The sequence below is a fragment of the Necator americanus genome, chromosome V (genome assembly GCF_031761385.1).
Source record: "Necator americanus strain Aroian chromosome V, whole genome shotgun sequence".
NCBI lineage: Eukaryota > Metazoa > Nematoda > Chromadorea > Rhabditida > Ancylostomatidae > Necator > Necator americanus.
This window is the reverse complement of record NC_087375.1, coordinates 29,413,118-29,430,046: the sequence shown is the minus strand read 5'-3', so window position 1 is coordinate 29,430,046 and position 16,929 is coordinate 29,413,118. Positions and strand designations below refer to the sequence as shown.

The 16,929-nt window shown below is 41.6% G+C and overlaps 5 protein-coding genes across 6 annotated transcripts; 3 read left to right on the top strand and 2 right to left on the bottom strand.

Annotated features, from left to right (window-relative positions):
* Positions 1-421: 421 nt before the first annotated feature.
* Positions 422-1,430, top strand: RB195_015593 (uncharacterized protein; the record flags this gene model as incomplete). Of its 2 annotated transcripts, none has more annotated exons than XM_064206374.1 (2): positions 422-490; positions 756-1,430. In XM_064206374.1, 2 exons carry the CDS (start codon positions 422-424, stop codon positions 1,428-1,430), a joined length of 744 nt encoding a protein of 247 aa, XP_064062254.1. The 2 variants fall into 2 exon arrangements, with proteins under 2 accessions (XP_064062254.1, XP_064062255.1); XM_064206373.1 differs by having other exon boundaries at positions 422-494; positions 790-1,430.
* A 255-nt stretch (positions 1,431-1,685) lies between these two features.
* RB195_015592 (uncharacterized protein) lies at positions 1,686-2,015 on the top strand (the record flags this gene model as incomplete). Its single annotated transcript, XM_064206372.1, has 1 exon — positions 1,686-2,015. One exon carries the CDS (start codon positions 1,686-1,688, stop codon positions 2,013-2,015), a length of 330 nt encoding a protein of 109 aa, XP_064062253.1.
* Positions 2,016-2,066: 51 nt separating this feature from the next.
* Positions 2,067-2,825, top strand: RB195_015591 (uncharacterized protein; the record flags this gene model as incomplete). The annotated part of the gene is made up of 1 exon (XM_064206371.1): positions 2,067-2,825. One exon carries the CDS (start codon positions 2,067-2,069, stop codon positions 2,823-2,825), a length of 759 nt encoding a protein of 252 aa, XP_064062252.1.
* Positions 2,826-5,145: 2,320 nt separating this feature from the next.
* RB195_015590 (uncharacterized protein) lies at positions 5,146-5,662 on the bottom strand (the record flags this gene model as incomplete). Its single annotated transcript, XM_064206370.1, has 4 exons — positions 5,146-5,240; positions 5,292-5,366; positions 5,429-5,547; positions 5,598-5,662. 4 exons carry the CDS (start codon positions 5,660-5,662, stop codon positions 5,146-5,148), a joined length of 354 nt encoding a protein of 117 aa, XP_064062251.1.
* An 8,001-nt stretch (positions 5,663-13,663) lies between these two features.
* RB195_015589 (uncharacterized protein) lies at positions 13,664-14,855 on the bottom strand (the record flags this gene model as incomplete). The annotated part of the gene is made up of 6 exons (XM_013443915.2): positions 13,664-13,703; positions 13,868-13,993; positions 14,108-14,213; positions 14,317-14,417; positions 14,508-14,620; positions 14,712-14,855. 6 exons carry the CDS (start codon positions 14,853-14,855, stop codon positions 13,664-13,666), a joined length of 630 nt encoding a protein of 209 aa, XP_013299369.2.
* Between the last annotated feature and the right edge of the window lie 2,074 nt (positions 14,856-16,929).

Here is a 16,929-nt window from a genome sequence, read left to right as displayed (position 1 = left end):
CCATAGACCATCGTAAATTTCGATATAAAATTCACAACGTGTTGCTATTTCGCGCTGCTAGAAGCGAACATCACGCGTGGGGCCGCGTATACGAGTCTGATTGCTACCTGCACGTGGTGGCCCTGCTTTAACTAAACGCAATCAGGTGTTCAAGTGTACGCATTGGGAACGTACGAGCCATATAACCTGCACTGTTATATGGCGAAAACTTCCCATACATTGCAAAAAGGTGCTGTCTTCCAGCACACCGCCAAAGCCCATAACCTGAAGGGTCAACTGCCTGAAGGGAGCATGGAATCCTTGGCAACAACAATTCGTTTCGTCACGCTGCCGAACACTATCGAGTGAACTTCAACAAACCGCTCTATCCAGACTTCTGCGATATCTCTGTGTGTCTTTTGCTGCACTGCAGGAAACACACATGAGGGATCGGCCCGTCATCAGCATCGAAAATTACACCATATACTGCGGCGATGCTGATGAGGACAAAGTAGGTGGCTGCGCGATAGCTGTAAGGAACGATTACAACAACTTGGTGAAGGAATTTGGCCCAACGTAGATGCGCCTTTCTACGACTGCGGAATCGCAGAGGATGTAAACTCTGGATCGTAAATGCTCACGCACCTACGGAAACCGCTGAGGACAACAGTAAGGACGCCTTCTATGATGAACTCAATGCGTTGATGTCTAAAATACCAAGCCAGCAAGTGGTCATTGTCGGAATCGACGCAAATGCGAAGATGGGACTCGAATAGCAATCCGATGTGCTAGGAAAATGGTACTATGCAGCGGAGCGCACGTCGGACAACGGTGACCGTCTGGTCGACTTGTGCGAACAGACGGTCCTCATCATCACTTCCACGTTTAAGAGGAATCATCGACGCCATCAACTCACGTGGCAGGGGTCAACCCTTTTAACGCCCGAAGAGAAGCTTAAGCTTCAGCTCGACTACGTTCTGGCGAAGAACATTCCTCATTCAGATATCCGAAAATCTAGAGCTGTTTGCGACGTCGCGTTCGACTCTGACCACCGTTCAGTTCTTCTCAGCTTCAAGATACGGTTCCATAAGAGAAACCGAGGAGTTCCTCCTCAACCGAAAATCGACATGGCAGGTCTGAAAGACGATGAATGCGGAACAAAATTCCGCCAACGTGTTTCTATTCATGTTGGAGTACGGACCAGGAGGAAGCTTAGCGATGCGGATTCCTTCACAAAGTGCATCCAGGATGCTGCAAGGGAAACGCTCCCGGTTCTATTGCCGCGGAAGAAGTTTGCCTTTGCATCTGCGGAAACAAAATCCACATACAATTCTGTATGTGTCGAGTGCAGCGCTGGTGACTTCAACCAGGAAAGGCGTCTTAGAAGGAAGTGTAAAGACCGCGATAACGAGTGGAGGTCAAGAGCGATGGAGTTTGAGAAGGCGTGTTAGGACGGGAACTCGCGGAAAGCCTATGCTCTACTAAAGCAGTATAGCGGCAAAATGAAAAGATGTTCCCCTGTCCTCAACACTGCTAATGGGGTAGCTGTCGGTGAAGCAACCCTTCCAATTTGGAAGGAACACTTCAAGATCTTGCTGAACCGGCTAGCACCGTCAGCTCCTGAACTCGAACACGTTCATAGACCGGCATAAGCGGTTAAGGAGGATCCACCGACCGCGTCGGAGGTCGTGGTCTGTATTCAAAAAATGAAGAATGGAAAATCTGGTGGAGACGACGGGATTAGCGCAGAAATGCCAAAATATCTTCCTCCGTCTGGGATTCGTGAGATGACAAAGATCATCCGTTCAATATGGATAGACGAAAGGATACCTGATTCGTGGAGACACGCTATCATAATTCCCCTCCACAAGAAGTTATCCGTCACGGACCCCAGAAATTATCGAGGAATCTCTCTGCTGCGTGTTATGTACAAGGTACTGGAGCGCATTATCCTGGACCGACTCATTAAAAATCGCGAAGAAACAACTCGCGACGAGCAAGCTGGCTTTCGCCTTGGCCGATCTACGATTGACTAGGCGTTCATCGTCAGGAGAGTGATCGAAATCTGGCAGCGGTACTCGAAGCCAATGCAACTAGCGTTTCTGGACTTTGAAGCCGCGTTCGACTCTCCTCACCGGGGCCGTCTTCTCAACGCGCTGAGCGCAGATGGAGTACCAGGAAAGTTCGTTCGCTTGCTTGATGACATGAATCAACGAACAACTGCTGCAGTTCGAACACCAGCCGGATGTACAACACCGTTCGAAGTGGTAACTGGAGTAAGACAAGGGGCAGTGGCAGGACCTTTCCTGTTCAATTTCGCAATCGACGACATTATGCGAAGAACAGTCGACCAGTGTCCTGCCGACATTGTCTTGGCACCATCTGGGTGCCCCTTGACTGACCTCGAGTACGTCGACGATGTTGTTATATTCGCGGAAAGCAGTACGAAACTTCAACATGTTGTCAACCTTGTATCGAAGCTGGCTGCAGCCTATGGACTACGCCTACGCCCTGATAAATGCAAGCAGATGTGGATCTCTTCGAGACCTCGAGCGGGGATCAGGGTGGACGGACAATCGATGGAACTCGTCGACGAGTTCTGTTACCTAGGGTGTACGCTGAAGAACAATGGCAGCTTCGAGAGAGATGTTCTGCAAAGATACGCTAAGGCCACTTCTGCATTTAACTCCTTAACGAAATGCCTGTGGTCGACCCCCATCACCAAGGAAGTCGAGCTGCGAGTCTACCTATCCGCAATTTGCCCCATCATGATGTACGGATCGGAGACTTGGACGGCACCATCAACGGTTATGGAGAGGCTTGACTGCACGCTGAAAGCTGCTTAGATGGCTACTGTGCTACTTTTGGCCTAGGGTATGTCACAATGAAGATCTTTACGTAGAAATTAATGTGGTATAGCGGCGGATGACACGTGGAAGACATCAACATCTTGCACCGCCATCGAAAGTGGCTAAAGTAAATCGTCTTCGCTTCTTTGGTCATATATTAAGGAGGCCGGCAGATCGCCTTGTTCAACGGGTTCTGAGGAGTTCGTCGGGTTCGAGCTGGAAGAAGCAAGTTCTGGACTGAGGTGGTGAAAGAGTACCTGAGGACAGTCGGCGTGGATAGGCAGTTCAGGCGAGACGTATGGTTTCGCAGAATATGGAATAGCGACGAATGGATTGATTCTGTGCAAGCTCTCGCAGAAGATCGAGAAGGTTGGGCAGACCTGTGTTCAAGGACGGCACACCTCGGCGAAGATGCAGGTAATCGCGTCAGACGATGACATCAGCCCGCCGATTAAGTCTTTAAAAAATGGATGTGCATGCTGGAATATTTACGTTTATTTTGCTATCTGGATTTTTTTCTCGTGCTGGACCTAATTTGATGTAGTTATAACTAACAGTAACATTAAAACGTAAGATAAGGAAATATAGACTAATTAAAGTGGACTTATATGGATAGAGAGTATGGACTACTTCCAAGATGACATTTGTGTCGTTTGATCTGGGATTTATGCAGAACACGTCAGACATGTAACCTAAATTTACGCGCATAAATTTATCTATGAAAATTTCATTGCATATCAGTAATAATTCACATATTTAAGTTAAGTTGTATTTTGCTCCTATATTTGTTTCCCAATTGTTTGCAAATTGTGCGCTAAATTTCCCAAATAACTAACTTCGTAATTCTCTGTCTTGGAACAATTGTATGGATCGATCGTGCTCTTTGTGTTGTAAATTCCCTGAAACGGACATTGTGTCAATTTTGTTGTCCTTTTCCTCTTTCTTCTTATATTCCCTACTGGTTTCGTTTGATTTTGTTTATTTTATTTTTATTTCATCACTATTTTTTTCTTTTCATTCTTGTTTGTAATATTTTCTAAAGAGTAGCGCAGTGGCAAAAGATCACCGCTGCGTCTGCGCATTCCACATTCGACACCGCCTAAGGCCAACTCAACCTTTCATTCTTCGAAGTTGATGAACTGGTAGCTGTTAAATAACAATGAAAGGTTACATGCCGCATTGAACTTCGTAAACCTTTATAATTTGGAAGTCATCTATTTTATTCTTTGTTCTTTCTTAGTACTTTGAATTACCCTCACGATCAACATGAGAGAAATCCAAGGGGAAATGGCCGCCCCTCAGCGCAGAGACAGTTATCCAGTCTGTGTTGGATAGGATGCAAGATGATTCCAGAAATCTGTTAGTAAGAACATAACTTTCCTTGTCTTTCTGCTCATCCTTGCAAAACTTGAAAAATCGAGCATTCGAAGGATGCTTAGGACAGCCTTAAGGGGGATCTGATGATCTGAGATGAATCAGAGCGGCAAATTTGACACAGCAGATCGCAAATCGTGGAAGCACTAGAAATTCTGCGCTTAAGTCTCAAGAACACAAATTCGTAATAGAATGTGAGATCGCTTCTGCGAGAATGTTTAGGCTGTCCAATTGGACGGTTTGCATATTTTATGTAGTTTACAATATGCACCACGAAACATATGAGTGCAAAAAAACTGAGAAACCACTTTGTTCGAGTAGGAAATATTCTCTGCATGACATACTCGAACGGCCTATCTTGGAGCTCATTGAAAACGATGTCCTACAAAACAACCAAGATGCCACAAACCCAAAATTTTAGCTCGCAGAACGTTAGAAGCGTTTTGGATGAGCTGTTCATTGATGAACAAAAAGAAAACGTGCGTAGCCGCGACAAACGATGTATCTCTGTATCAAGATTATCACTTAGTCTTGCAATCTTTGCTTGAGACGTGCTTGGATGAAAAGTTGCTTTGGACGAGTCATTTGAGAGCATAAAAATTTCCTGACCCTTCCAGGCTCAGACGGAGACGATTACGCCGAAACATTAATTTTATCAACGGGAGTAACAAGCTTAGCCCTATGCTTCACACAAGTTGCGAGGACCCTTACGTTGTACTCATCTTTTTTACATATTGTTCTGACGTCTATGTATAAGAATATAAACAAACAAACGCTTTCCTACGAGTTCTGCGTTCATTTGAAGAATGTTTTGCTTGGAAATAATTCATCATTATTGGCTTTTCCGTAATTTGTTGCAGTTTTCTTGCTGTTGCCTACAGGACCTCGTTCTGACCAAACATCTCGAATACTTCGAAGTATTAGTTTACGTATATTTCATTCTTCAAGCGCATACATTAGACCGAGTGCACCGAGTCCTCGATCCATCATGCTTGATGGTACATGTTGCATTGGTACCATAACGGTAGATTGGCATGCCTTAAAGGGAAATTTTTAAAAATGAAAAAGTCCACGAAATTTCCAAATTACCTCGCAATAGCTGATTAAACTGACAAAGACGAGCAAAGGTAGAAGCATGATGATCGAGCTGTTGGACAGGGAACACTACAATAACCGTGCGTTTGCTTCATGCCGCGTTGATTTTATGAATATATCCACCAAAATACCTTTCTCAATATTCACTGTTTGCGAATGCGTCTGGCGCAAGGCACAAACGTGATCGTCAGGTGAGCTTTCACACTTCAGTGCCTCTTCCGTCAAGATTTTATGACATAATATAGCTATGCTCCATAATCCCAGATTATTTCCTCTACTGAAACTGAAAACACTACACACTGTTTAAATTTAATTTGAGTAGAGTCAGAGTTGGAGCTTCTTGAAGGCTTAGATGAGAGAACCATTTCTGTCGCAGTGAGGTTTGTTGAGGTTATAAACCGGAGAGAAGCAAATATTAATGCAGATCTTGGTGGTTTGACAGAATAACGTTGCTGTCGCAGACCTTTTCGCAGACCGGGAATACAACCATTATCGATCTGGTACTCTCAATTGTATAGAAGTATCGCTAATAGGAAGTGGTCCAAATGGTAATGCTGCTTTATTTTCACGAATGAGTTACACAGCATAGAACGAAGACTCGAAGCATTGCTGAAATAATGGAAACGACCAAACAGGCGCAACCGATGAACGAGAGCGAGTAGCAGCCTGGATTCTGTCAAAAGAAAAACGGTGAGACCATGATTGAACCATTGAAGAAGTAATTCAAACGGGCAAATGTCCCGCTGCAAAACTCCTTCTTCATGCAGAAGGGCTCGAACCTTTATGTCCACTTGCATAAGATATAGAATAAGTTGTCACGAGAGCTGTGAGTACCTAACGATACGCACCCTCGTGACCTATCTTTTTTTTCGCATCAATTCCTGCTATGACCTCCTGCTGGCTGGGAATCTCAGACATCAGTGTTTTGAATTCATCATGTGAAACATTTTTGAAATAGTCTTCAGCGGATGCGTGAGCAGTTACGATCCAGAGTTTTAGTTCTCTGCGATCCCGCAGTAGCACAAAGGCCCTCTTTAGTGACACTGGGCTTTTATTTGCTCCGCCTTTTTTCTCCGCCGGGATGTTGTAGTCGTTCCTCACACCTGCGGCGTAATCTGGTACCTTCTACTCATCAGAATCACTATGGCTATAGTCCTCGCTCCTGATGACGGAGCTTCCTCTGATCCGTACGACGCATACAGATATCGTTGTAGTTTGAACAGGGTGGCTTGCTGGTTTTCAATCGACAGCGGCAGCTCAAATTTACGAAACGGATATTCGTTACCAAAGATTTCATGGTTTCTCTGGACAATTGACCTGTGGAAGCACGGGCTCTGGCAGTGTTGGACCACATCACCTTTTTGCAATGTTCGGAAAACTTGCACCAGATAACAGTGCAAGACCCGCCAGGCCCCCACCGTAACTACATTTAGGCGTCAAGTAAAATGGGCCTGCCTACACATGGAATTTGACGGCAAGGTGGATAATTACTTCTGAAGAGATCAGTGTGTGTTTTAATAGGTATTTTTACCTCTGGAAGTTTGATCGAGAGGAGTGGTCCTCAGTTATCGTTATTCTACTTTCTTTTCATTCGTTTGAAGGAAGCTCCATGTTTTGTCAAATTTTGGTATTCTTCTGTCAGCGTAGTAAATTGTGTTATTTAAACAGATCAAGTCAATCATCATCTCTGACAAACTAGGGCCAAAACTAAAATGAATTAAAATTTTTGATGATAAAATTAATGGGAAATGTTGCAACTCTTTGGCATTACAGTTCACGCCAACCATCAAAGACATTCTCAACCTTAATTTTTCGATCGCTTTTTCGAACTGAGAGCAACTAGATGTGAAACAGTAGTTGCTTCGAGGGCAGAATTCAAAAAATTGACACCTTTCCTTAAAATAAAATGGCAAGTTGTTTGGCTACAAAGATAAAAGCAGAAGATCGTTCTTCCGACCTTTTACTTTTATTTTTGTATCTTGTATGTATCTTTTATTTTTTTATTTCATGATCAAACGACTAAACTCAGATCAAGATTTCGCCAAGGTTTTCCCTTTCCCCACTTTTTTATTCTACTTCTACTCGACTAATACATGTTGAAATGTCCTCATGGGTTTCCTGCAAACTCGTACGAAGTAAAAATTAAAAAAAAAACCGGTTTTCATTCGCTTGTCCAGTGCAGAAGAATATGGTTTTCAAAACATGTATGACAAATATTGTATTCTCGAGGGCGGATTTTTAATTGGCCTGTGGCATGCCCACAGTTTGAGTGCGGCAGCACTGAACTACAAGCACGCGGCACGCATATTTGCACCCGAAAACTTCGTTTCGTTTTGACTCATCGTTTAATGCTAGGTGCATTTTGAGGAAGAAACATCTTATCTACATTCGTTTCATTTTGCCACTGCATATAAATTTATCTAGAGAGTCACGACATTGCCGTATACATTCGTTATGGAATCTCTTGTGCAGCTGCGGTACCTGACTTCTTTTTTCATACCACTTATGACGGTTTGGTTTTGGTTTTTAGTGATTGTTTGGCGGTTATCATAAAGTTTGCTTACTAATGATCTTATCACACTATGCACAAGGACTTGCAAGAGCAAGAGGGTCCTTGTTAATGATGTCACTCAGCTCCTGCCGTATTATTTCTGTTTATATCCGTAGGGCTAGTATCGGAACAGCTAAGAATACCACCAAAAATGTTGCACTGTGCGGCTCTAGTTTCTTTTTTCCGAATGGTTGTAAGGGAGGAGAAGAGAGGGGTCTGCTTGCCCATATGACGAAGGAGTATTCTAGTGCAGCTTGATTCCATGATGTAGTTGTGGTTGTTTTTGTAGACTGTTGTAATTTTTGCTCTAATTGTTATCAAGTTGTACTTATCGGATTTTTCGTGTTGTTGCCGACAACGTCTTTCTGTGAAACCAGTGATTTTTTACTCTTCTTATATAATGTCTTTGCCCACATCGTATGCACATTTCAGGAGCTTTTTCAACTCGTGAAGTTGTTGACTTGTAGTTGTTGTGTACTTTGTTGAGTTTGTTACTTTGTGCGATAAATGTATATAGAGACGTGACAGATACATATGAATGAAAAGAATCAAAAATGTTAAATCCAAACGTCCTGAAGGGGAAAACGGTCGTTAAACGTCAGAAGGTAGTCAAAGATATCGTAAAGGAGTAATATTATACGTTTATTATAAGGATAAAGGATAAAGTCTCCGGCGTTAATCAATCCGCTTAGGATGCGTCCCCACGTTCACTTCAATTCAGAATCGTTTGAGGTTTAAGAACGTGTATCTAGCCCTTACAATGACTTGCGGTGGCTAGCCGATGTGTCAAGTCAGTGTTTTTATCCTCCCAGACAAGTCTGGTACCAATTTATCGACCTCGGAGGGATGAAAGGCTTGGTGAGCACTAGGGCGGATTCGAACCTCCGATCGATCGTGCAGGAAACGGAACCTCTAACCGCTACACTACACTCGCTCCTTTATTATATAGGTGTGAATAATTATCCACCTTGCCGTCAAATCCCCTGTGTAGACAGGCACATTTTACTTGACTCCCTCCTAAATGTGGTTACAGTGGCAGCCTGGTAGGTTACATCATCTTAAATCATCTTGTTAAGTTATATCGTTCGTTCTCTTCTAAGGCGCATACTCAGATTGCAGTCAATGAAAACAGGGGTGCTACGTGTAGATAACAGTCATGCTTGTATTCAAGGCCGCGAAAGAGGATCATTGAGTAAACATGTGGACCACAATTTTGATTTACCTTGATGTGTCAACTGCTTTCCTTCTCCTCTGAAATATACTTTAATCTTTTTTCTGCCCACTTTTGAAAAATTCACTTTCCATTGTCCAAGAAAAAGTAATCCAACTAATTTTTAACTAATATTTACGTGGCTTCCGTCACACTATTAAATTTCAGTTGTAAGTTTGAGGAATGTTTGGTTCCACGACTCCTTATGATTCCACTGGAATAGTTTAAAATGGCTCCACCATAGCAAATTTTCGATGTGTTGAACTAGAGATCTTTCTGTTTACATGTGTACGGTATGGTGGTATTAGTGGCATGTTGTGATGTTCTTTTATCGCTGTGGTCTTCAAATTCTCTTTTTCTTTTTCTGATCTGTCTTCTCCGTCTGATATTTGTTCTTGCGCTTTCATTGTCCAAATTGAGCAATATGCCAGCGTAACACTGTGTTAGTGCTTGCATTCGATTGATTGGTCGAAATCTTTCTCCCTGAGTTTGCAGCTACTGTTTCTACTTGTATTTGCAATCACGGAGCATGCCACTTATCTGCTATGTCTGCTTCTTTGCGGCACTGCGCAGAATGCTAGTGGATACTGTGTATGCTAGGCTCCAATGGAAGCCCTTCACAATCAATAATACCTGACCAGTTTGCTTTTCAAAATCATCTTGGATCAGCTCGGAGATCTTAATCACAAAATGAACTAAGTATCTGTGTGCACTACATACTGTAGTAGCTTTCTATTTATCTCCATAGAAGAGCCTACACTCATCTTCTGTTCAACTACTCTACAGAAGTTTACTCTGCATTCGTACAAACGTATCCACTTTTTGAACAGTCTATCTCAGTCTAGCATATCATATGTGGATATCCTTGATATACCGATAACTTTTGCGTTCTGCTCCTGTTTCTTTTTTGTTATTGTTCAATATGCTTCTTAATGTAGGTCTTTGATCGCAGTTCTAGAGACAAAAAGAATATTTGCAGTGGTCACTGAAGGACTTTTCATACTTCTAAATAAATGCTGATAATAAGTGCTGATTTGGCTTTTCGAGCATGATGGCAATGAGTGTCTATGTTCACCCATTATTAAAAAAATTTCTAATAGCATATGGTAGTAAAGTAAGAGATAGATTATGAGGTCGAAAAAGGCGTCAGCGAGCAGTGTCCAGTTCTCTCTGTTCCAAATCTCTTCTTACATCACCTATCTCTCTCGCTATCTCTTTCTGTTTTTGGTTTTCAGAATGGAGATTAAGCACTCAAGGCTGGATAAACAGTGTGCATGCAGATGCTGTATCGCGTATGAGTTAGGAATAGAGCGATTTGAAGTAGATCGGATACCGATTGAACGAGTTACTTAGCATCCTCTATTCATTTGGCGGTGATTTGAATGGTGATTGGCGCTGTTCACAATTGTTCGTGATTTTGAAGTGCTCCACGACAGTTTTCACATGAGGATACACAATTTATAGCCTAACCTCATAAGCAAGGGGCGGGAGCAATTTATGATTTTACTTCACTACTCTTTATGTACATAGTCGAAGCAAAATGTCGTGCAGATTATTCTCCGATGAGTTGTCATAATTTCAACATCACTGCAATATACATAGACAGTAGAAGTGGAAAACGAGTAAAAATCAACAACTGACTCGTCATTTCCTGCATTTCTAGATTTTTATCTTGATAGTCGCCATATTGCAACGTTATTACACCATATATTGCCCCATCCAGACATCCTTGAAAAAGTCCGAGACACTGATGTTGACCATAATCATCATTTGTTTATCATTTATTTACATTTATTTACATTTATCCTGTGCTTTCATTTCAACTGTTATGCTATAGTACTAGAAGATGTCTAATTGCGACCCACTCTCAAACTGGACAGATCATTAAGCTGATCCTACATCACTACAAAGTTAACGAGCAAGTCGACTTTCATCCTGGCTGATCTACAATCGTCCGGGGTGATTTCATCTTCAGCAGAGTGACCGTCAGCGTGACAGCGGTACTCGATGCCAATGCACGTACCACTTTTAAATTCTGAAACTGATTTGAATCTTCTTCTTAAGGCTACCTTCTCAAGGAGCGTAACACCAGTGTATTATCAGGGAAGTTCGTTAGCCTTCTTGATGACAGGAAACAAGGACAATTGTTGCAGTTCGAACACCAGCAGAATGTACATAATCGTTTGAAATTGTAAAAAAGTAACACAAAGGGCAGTGACAGGACCCTTTCGTTCTTCCTCGTCGATGACATCGCCTATGGACAGCCTATGGACTGCGTCCACGCCCTAAAAAGTACAAACCGATTTGGATCTTGTCAAGACCACCAGTGGGAATCAAAGTGGATGAGCAGCCGGTGGAACTGATCGATGAGTTCTGTTAACTGTATGCTGAAGAACAACGACAGCGGCAAAGGAGATAATCAGCAAAGGTGTGTTATTGGCTTCTGCGTTCAGCTCCTCTACGAAGTTTTTGTTGTCGACCCCCATCACTAACAAAGACAAGCTGGGAGCTTACCTATTCTCAATTCACCCTATAACAATATATCGATCGGAGACTTGGGCAAGCGGCAGTAGTAAAACTTTCTGTGTAAAATTGTTATATTTCAATAAGAAGAGATGTATTCAACATGCTATGACTGTAAAATCGATTTTGGCAGCTGAGTTATCAATATTAGGGCTGATATAACACGGTCGGTAAGAGGTTCGATTGTGACTGCACGATAGATGGTTCGAAACCGCTCAGGCTCCAATCAAGCCCTCCACCAATCCGTGGTCGATAAACTGGTACCAGACGTCAGTGAGGATGAAAACATGTACTTGACACACCAGGTCGCCCCAGTAAGTCATTGTAATTCCTGCACACTGCATACACTTTCATGAACATCAAACTATTCTAAACTGAAGTCTAACGCATAGGCCTATAGCTATTGACATTGATCAACGCCGTATGGTACAGTGATGAATGAAAGGATTCTCTGCGAACTCTTCTTAGAGATCGAGAAGGTTTGGCAGAACTGTGTTCAAGAACGACCCCCTTCGGTAAAGATGTGGGCAATGCAGACAATAACAGCAGCCCGACGATCATGATCAGATGAGATTAGATCATGTCAACATCATTATTTATTAGTACTGATTGTTTATAATATGTTCACACTTATGGAGACGATATTGTGTACTTTTTTTGCTGCTGATAAATGTGGCCTTGGAATTTGGTCACGTTTCCCCATAAAACAACTATGTGTTTGCCTCGGAATATTTCGCTCAGTATTTCGCTTCACAATATATTTCGTTCAATGGCGTGTGTCATTTTGATGTGAGCACATATTAACAACATAGATCGATCGAGCAATACATCGTTTTATCTTCGAGTACTGCTACGATATTTATGCATTCCGAGCTCAACTAGTAAACGCGCACGCGTTAAAGTTGAGCTGTGGAGCTGTGTCTGTCCGAAGTCAGTCCAATTGCACTTTCGCTGCACTGATAGGCTCGACAGTGCAGGAGATCTCATCTCTGCGATCCGTAACCCTAGTTGAACACATTCGATGTTAACTATGGCGCTTCTAGGCCGCATTCTTATTGAAGTGATACGCTGTCCGTCCCGATACTACTAAGACTAAGGTGCTCCTACACAAAAAGATGGAGCACTCCTTTCCATAATCTGATTTCTGGTCGTTCTTTTGCCGTTGATGTTACACAGTGAAGAATCAGTGTACCTGACTCAGAAATAATGTGCAAACGAGTTTTTTCCTTTGGAACCTCCAGCTCCTGTTTCAGTAAAAGGTCTTAACGTTGCAGATTCACGTGCTCTCCAGATGATTGATATTGTCGGATGGACTGTGAGAGTGTCCCGCAAAGGCAGCGCATCATGAACTTTCTGAACGAATGTTTGGATCTCTTTTGGAGAGTTCTGGATGAAGATTACGAGAATAAGATCGGTCGCGATCTCCACTTCTCGTCGTGAAAATCGGTATGGGAAACGGCCTTACTTCCTGTGAAGTACGTTGGAACGCACCTTCAATAATCGTACCTTGGAAAGAAGAAAGGTAATTGTAGGCTTAACATAAAGGTGATTGTAGGTTTAACGTAAAACGCCGAAAAACCATTTGACTTCTGCTTTATTGCTTTTTTCACGCAGAACCAGGTATATTCTTTTGTTTGATCCCATTGTATCCCAAGAGATCCTCTCAAGATCTTCTTTCTATTTCTGCTCTCTCATTTTTCCTTTTTGCTGACTTACTATTCATTGCTCCTTTATTTTATTATAAATTTTTCTGTGCATTTCGAACTGATGTTTAATAAACGAAAATATGATGAGTGTTTATTCGTGTGTTGTTTGCTTTGTTCACAACGTAGCTACCATTCATTCAGTCATTCATTCATTCATTCATTCATTCATTCATTCATTCATTCATTCATTCATTCATCCACTCATATCGAGCACATTTTCAGAATGCATGATAAAGAAAAAGAAAAATTGAGCACAAATAACAAGTGTGACTAAATAGACAAGTTGGCGATGAAAAACAAAAATAGATTTTTTTCTACGTTCACCGCCTTCGTATTTCCACGCCATGCCCAGAACTGCATGACCAGCCCTCCAGTTTTACGAAACCACTATTTTCCCGCAGATATTGGCAAGACTTCTGAAATATCGTACGTAGTTTGTTTGCGCAAACGAAAAAATCAGAAAAACAAACGAGAGGGATAGTTTTCTTATCAACTGACCCAAGATGGCAATTTTGAAATTCATTAATTCTGTTTAACTTGTTAATTATTAATCTAATTTTATAAATTGAAATAATCTTACGCTGCTCCAGCTTTGACTTTACAACGACACAGCTTACGGAAACCCGCTGTTCCCATTCCGTTCGGCAGTGCACATTGTTTCAAAATTAGAACCAGATCGCGATTAGACGGAAGTACAAGTCCACATCTGGATAATCTTTTTTTTTCTTGAAAGAAATAAACTCTATTCTACCAACAATGAGAAGGTGTTATAAGTTAAATGATGATGTTTTGAGGAAGATGAAACTCGGATGGAACTAACCTCCTCTCCCTCAAACATTTTAACGCCTCATCACTAAAACATTCCAGCCGACATTTCGAGTATTCCTTCTCTTCAAGGAAGTACTTAATCACTTCGTGTTTAATTCCTCAAATAAGGTATAAATATAAAGAGATAAATAAACAAGGAATGTTCATTACTATTCTCTATTTCATACTCCTATTCTGTATTTTGAAAAAGACAGTAAGGACCTGATGCTTTGAGCTGTGTGATGACCTCTTTGATCAGCTCCACCTTGAAAAGTGTTGGATTAAACTGACGCACCGTCAAAGGTGGAGGCACCTTTGAGCACCTGTAAGGCTAATAAACAAATTCTAAACAGAAAAGATGGAAATGAATATAATGAAAATGGATAGATTTCAAACAAAAAAAAAAGACTGACGAATTCGATAACTTGTCCCTTACGCATCCGAAGACAGCGTTTATAGTACTCTCGATTTCCTGGTAGCACATACGCAAAGCAGGATAGGAGACACCACTTTTAGCTACGTGACCCTAGAACACTTCAGTCAGTCTTCGCTGGTCAAATCAGAACATTTGAAGTTAACATTCAAAAGGAAAAAATAAAATTAGAATTAACAAAAACCTTCACTTGGCATTTATCCGCGCATGTAAAAATTGTACGAGCATCGACGTTGCTGCACGGTTGAATTTCGTTGCATGTGCACTGTCTTATTCTATGACCATAAGTCAGAGCCGTAATACACAGAAGCAAAATCACATTAAACATTCCTAGAGGTGTCAAATTTAAAATTTGATCAAATCAAGCAAAGTCATGAGATCAAAAAGACAAGAACGCCAATGCGAAGTGGATATGGAAGGTTGGCTTGGTTTTTTGTTCAACTTTTGACCATTTTTTCGGAGGTTCTTTAATATTTCCGCTATTTCCGTTTTTTTTTTGGAGAAGATTTATTCGCTTCCTTTTCTCGGATTAACAAATCAGAAATTGGGGAAGAGAGTGGAAAAGTCGAGGAATAATATTAGAGATGAAAGCATTCTCTTTTTTTTCTGGAGAAATGACATCTCGGAAACGGATATTTCCGCAAAATTCGGATCTCGCTCTCCTGTGCTAATTCTCGTACAATGTTACGAGTTTACAGTTGTGCAACTTATTGAATTATTTGGGGCAAAATTGACAATGGATGAGGTGAAATAAAACGAAGAAGAAAAGAAGTATGAGATAAAAAAACGTTCTAAATTACCCGAACATGATCACTGACAAGAGAAATTTCTACTGAATATATCCGAATATATATGTCCCGTTTTATACAAGGATGATCCAGTGACCTTATGACCTAAGTCGCGAGATGCGATCACCACACTCCAGGTGGTGCCTCTGGCACATTCGACCGCCTCATGGAGAACGTTTCACTTCGTTCCCGAATTACGCATAATAACTTGAGGACATGCCGTGATGTTTACTGCCAACATTATGGAAAGTTAGGAAAACAATGCACTTCGGTCATCCTGTAAATATTCATCCTTTTCTTTGCAATTTTTATGGATAAAATAAATGAAAAACCGCATAATTTATCCGTTGAACAGATTGAGCGACCAGCACCGGCTAATGTGGTATTCGGTGACTTCATCCGGTAATCGATTGACTGTGACCTCAATTGTAATCCTTTGCTCCTAGATGGTCAGAAAACGAGCACAACAGGTACAAGTCATACGATTGTTTAACGAATGATTTTTTTTACAGTGTTTAGATAAATTGCTGTATGATGGATTTCAGTCCTAAAAAAACCTTCAAAGGCGTGATCGTTTTTGTGGAGAACTCCGACATCTCAGAAACAAAGCATCGGACTACAGTTTCTGGAAACAAATGCAACATATCTTTCAGGATTTCGTCTCTTTTCTAAAACCACCGACACATGGCTCGTTAAATTCTTCTATTGTTGAAGCATGCGTATACTGGATACTGTGTGTGTGGGTTCGGTCACAATGTCAGAGGTAATAATTTGAAGCAAATCTAACCCCGATTCCTCGCTAGATCTAACCGTATATTGCCAAACTATTGTTAGAACATATTAGAAACACAGTCGGTTCCACTCTTTTTTGGTTTCGGAGCATTTTGTGTTGGAAAACAATTAATATCCACGTGCAGTGCACAAAATAGAAAAGACGTTCCTGAAAGCGGTTGTTAAGGAGGAAATGCCAGTCCCATCAACAACATTAACATAATTCAAAAAGCAAATAATTAGATTTAAATAGGTTTATAAAATGTCAGTGAGGGCACTATCGCTCCATTTTCACTACTTATCTTTCCAATTCCTGTGTTATTGAATGGAATCCGAAACTTTTGTTATTTTCCTTCTTCTGTAGCTATCTCAGACTACTGAGTTCAGATGTATACATAATCGCTTTCGAGTTTCTCACTCTCGATTCCTTCCTCCTGAAGAAACGAAACAGTGGAAGCACGGTTTAGCGCGTTTTCATTCCGAAAACCAGGCATCGGTGTCATTTCTGGAAGAAAAATCCTAGGTCCGTTGGCAGTAGGAATACTAGAAGGAAAGTTGGTAACTGCACTTAAACTCTCAATCCCTCACTGCGGTGTGTTAAAGGCATCACTCCACGAATCTGAGGTGGTACGGATTTCAGGTGGAGTATTCGTATATAGGATCGTAGATTATGTAGAGGAGCGTGGTTCCGTCCATTTCTTCCCAATTACCGTAAAAAACGGCCGGAAGATGCGGCGCATGCACAAGGCTGGCGTGCTCCAGTCGGACTCGTTGTAGAAAATAGCGCGCAGCATCGCTCGAAGCCGTATCGTCCGGGCCGTTTTTTACGGCAATTAAGAAGAA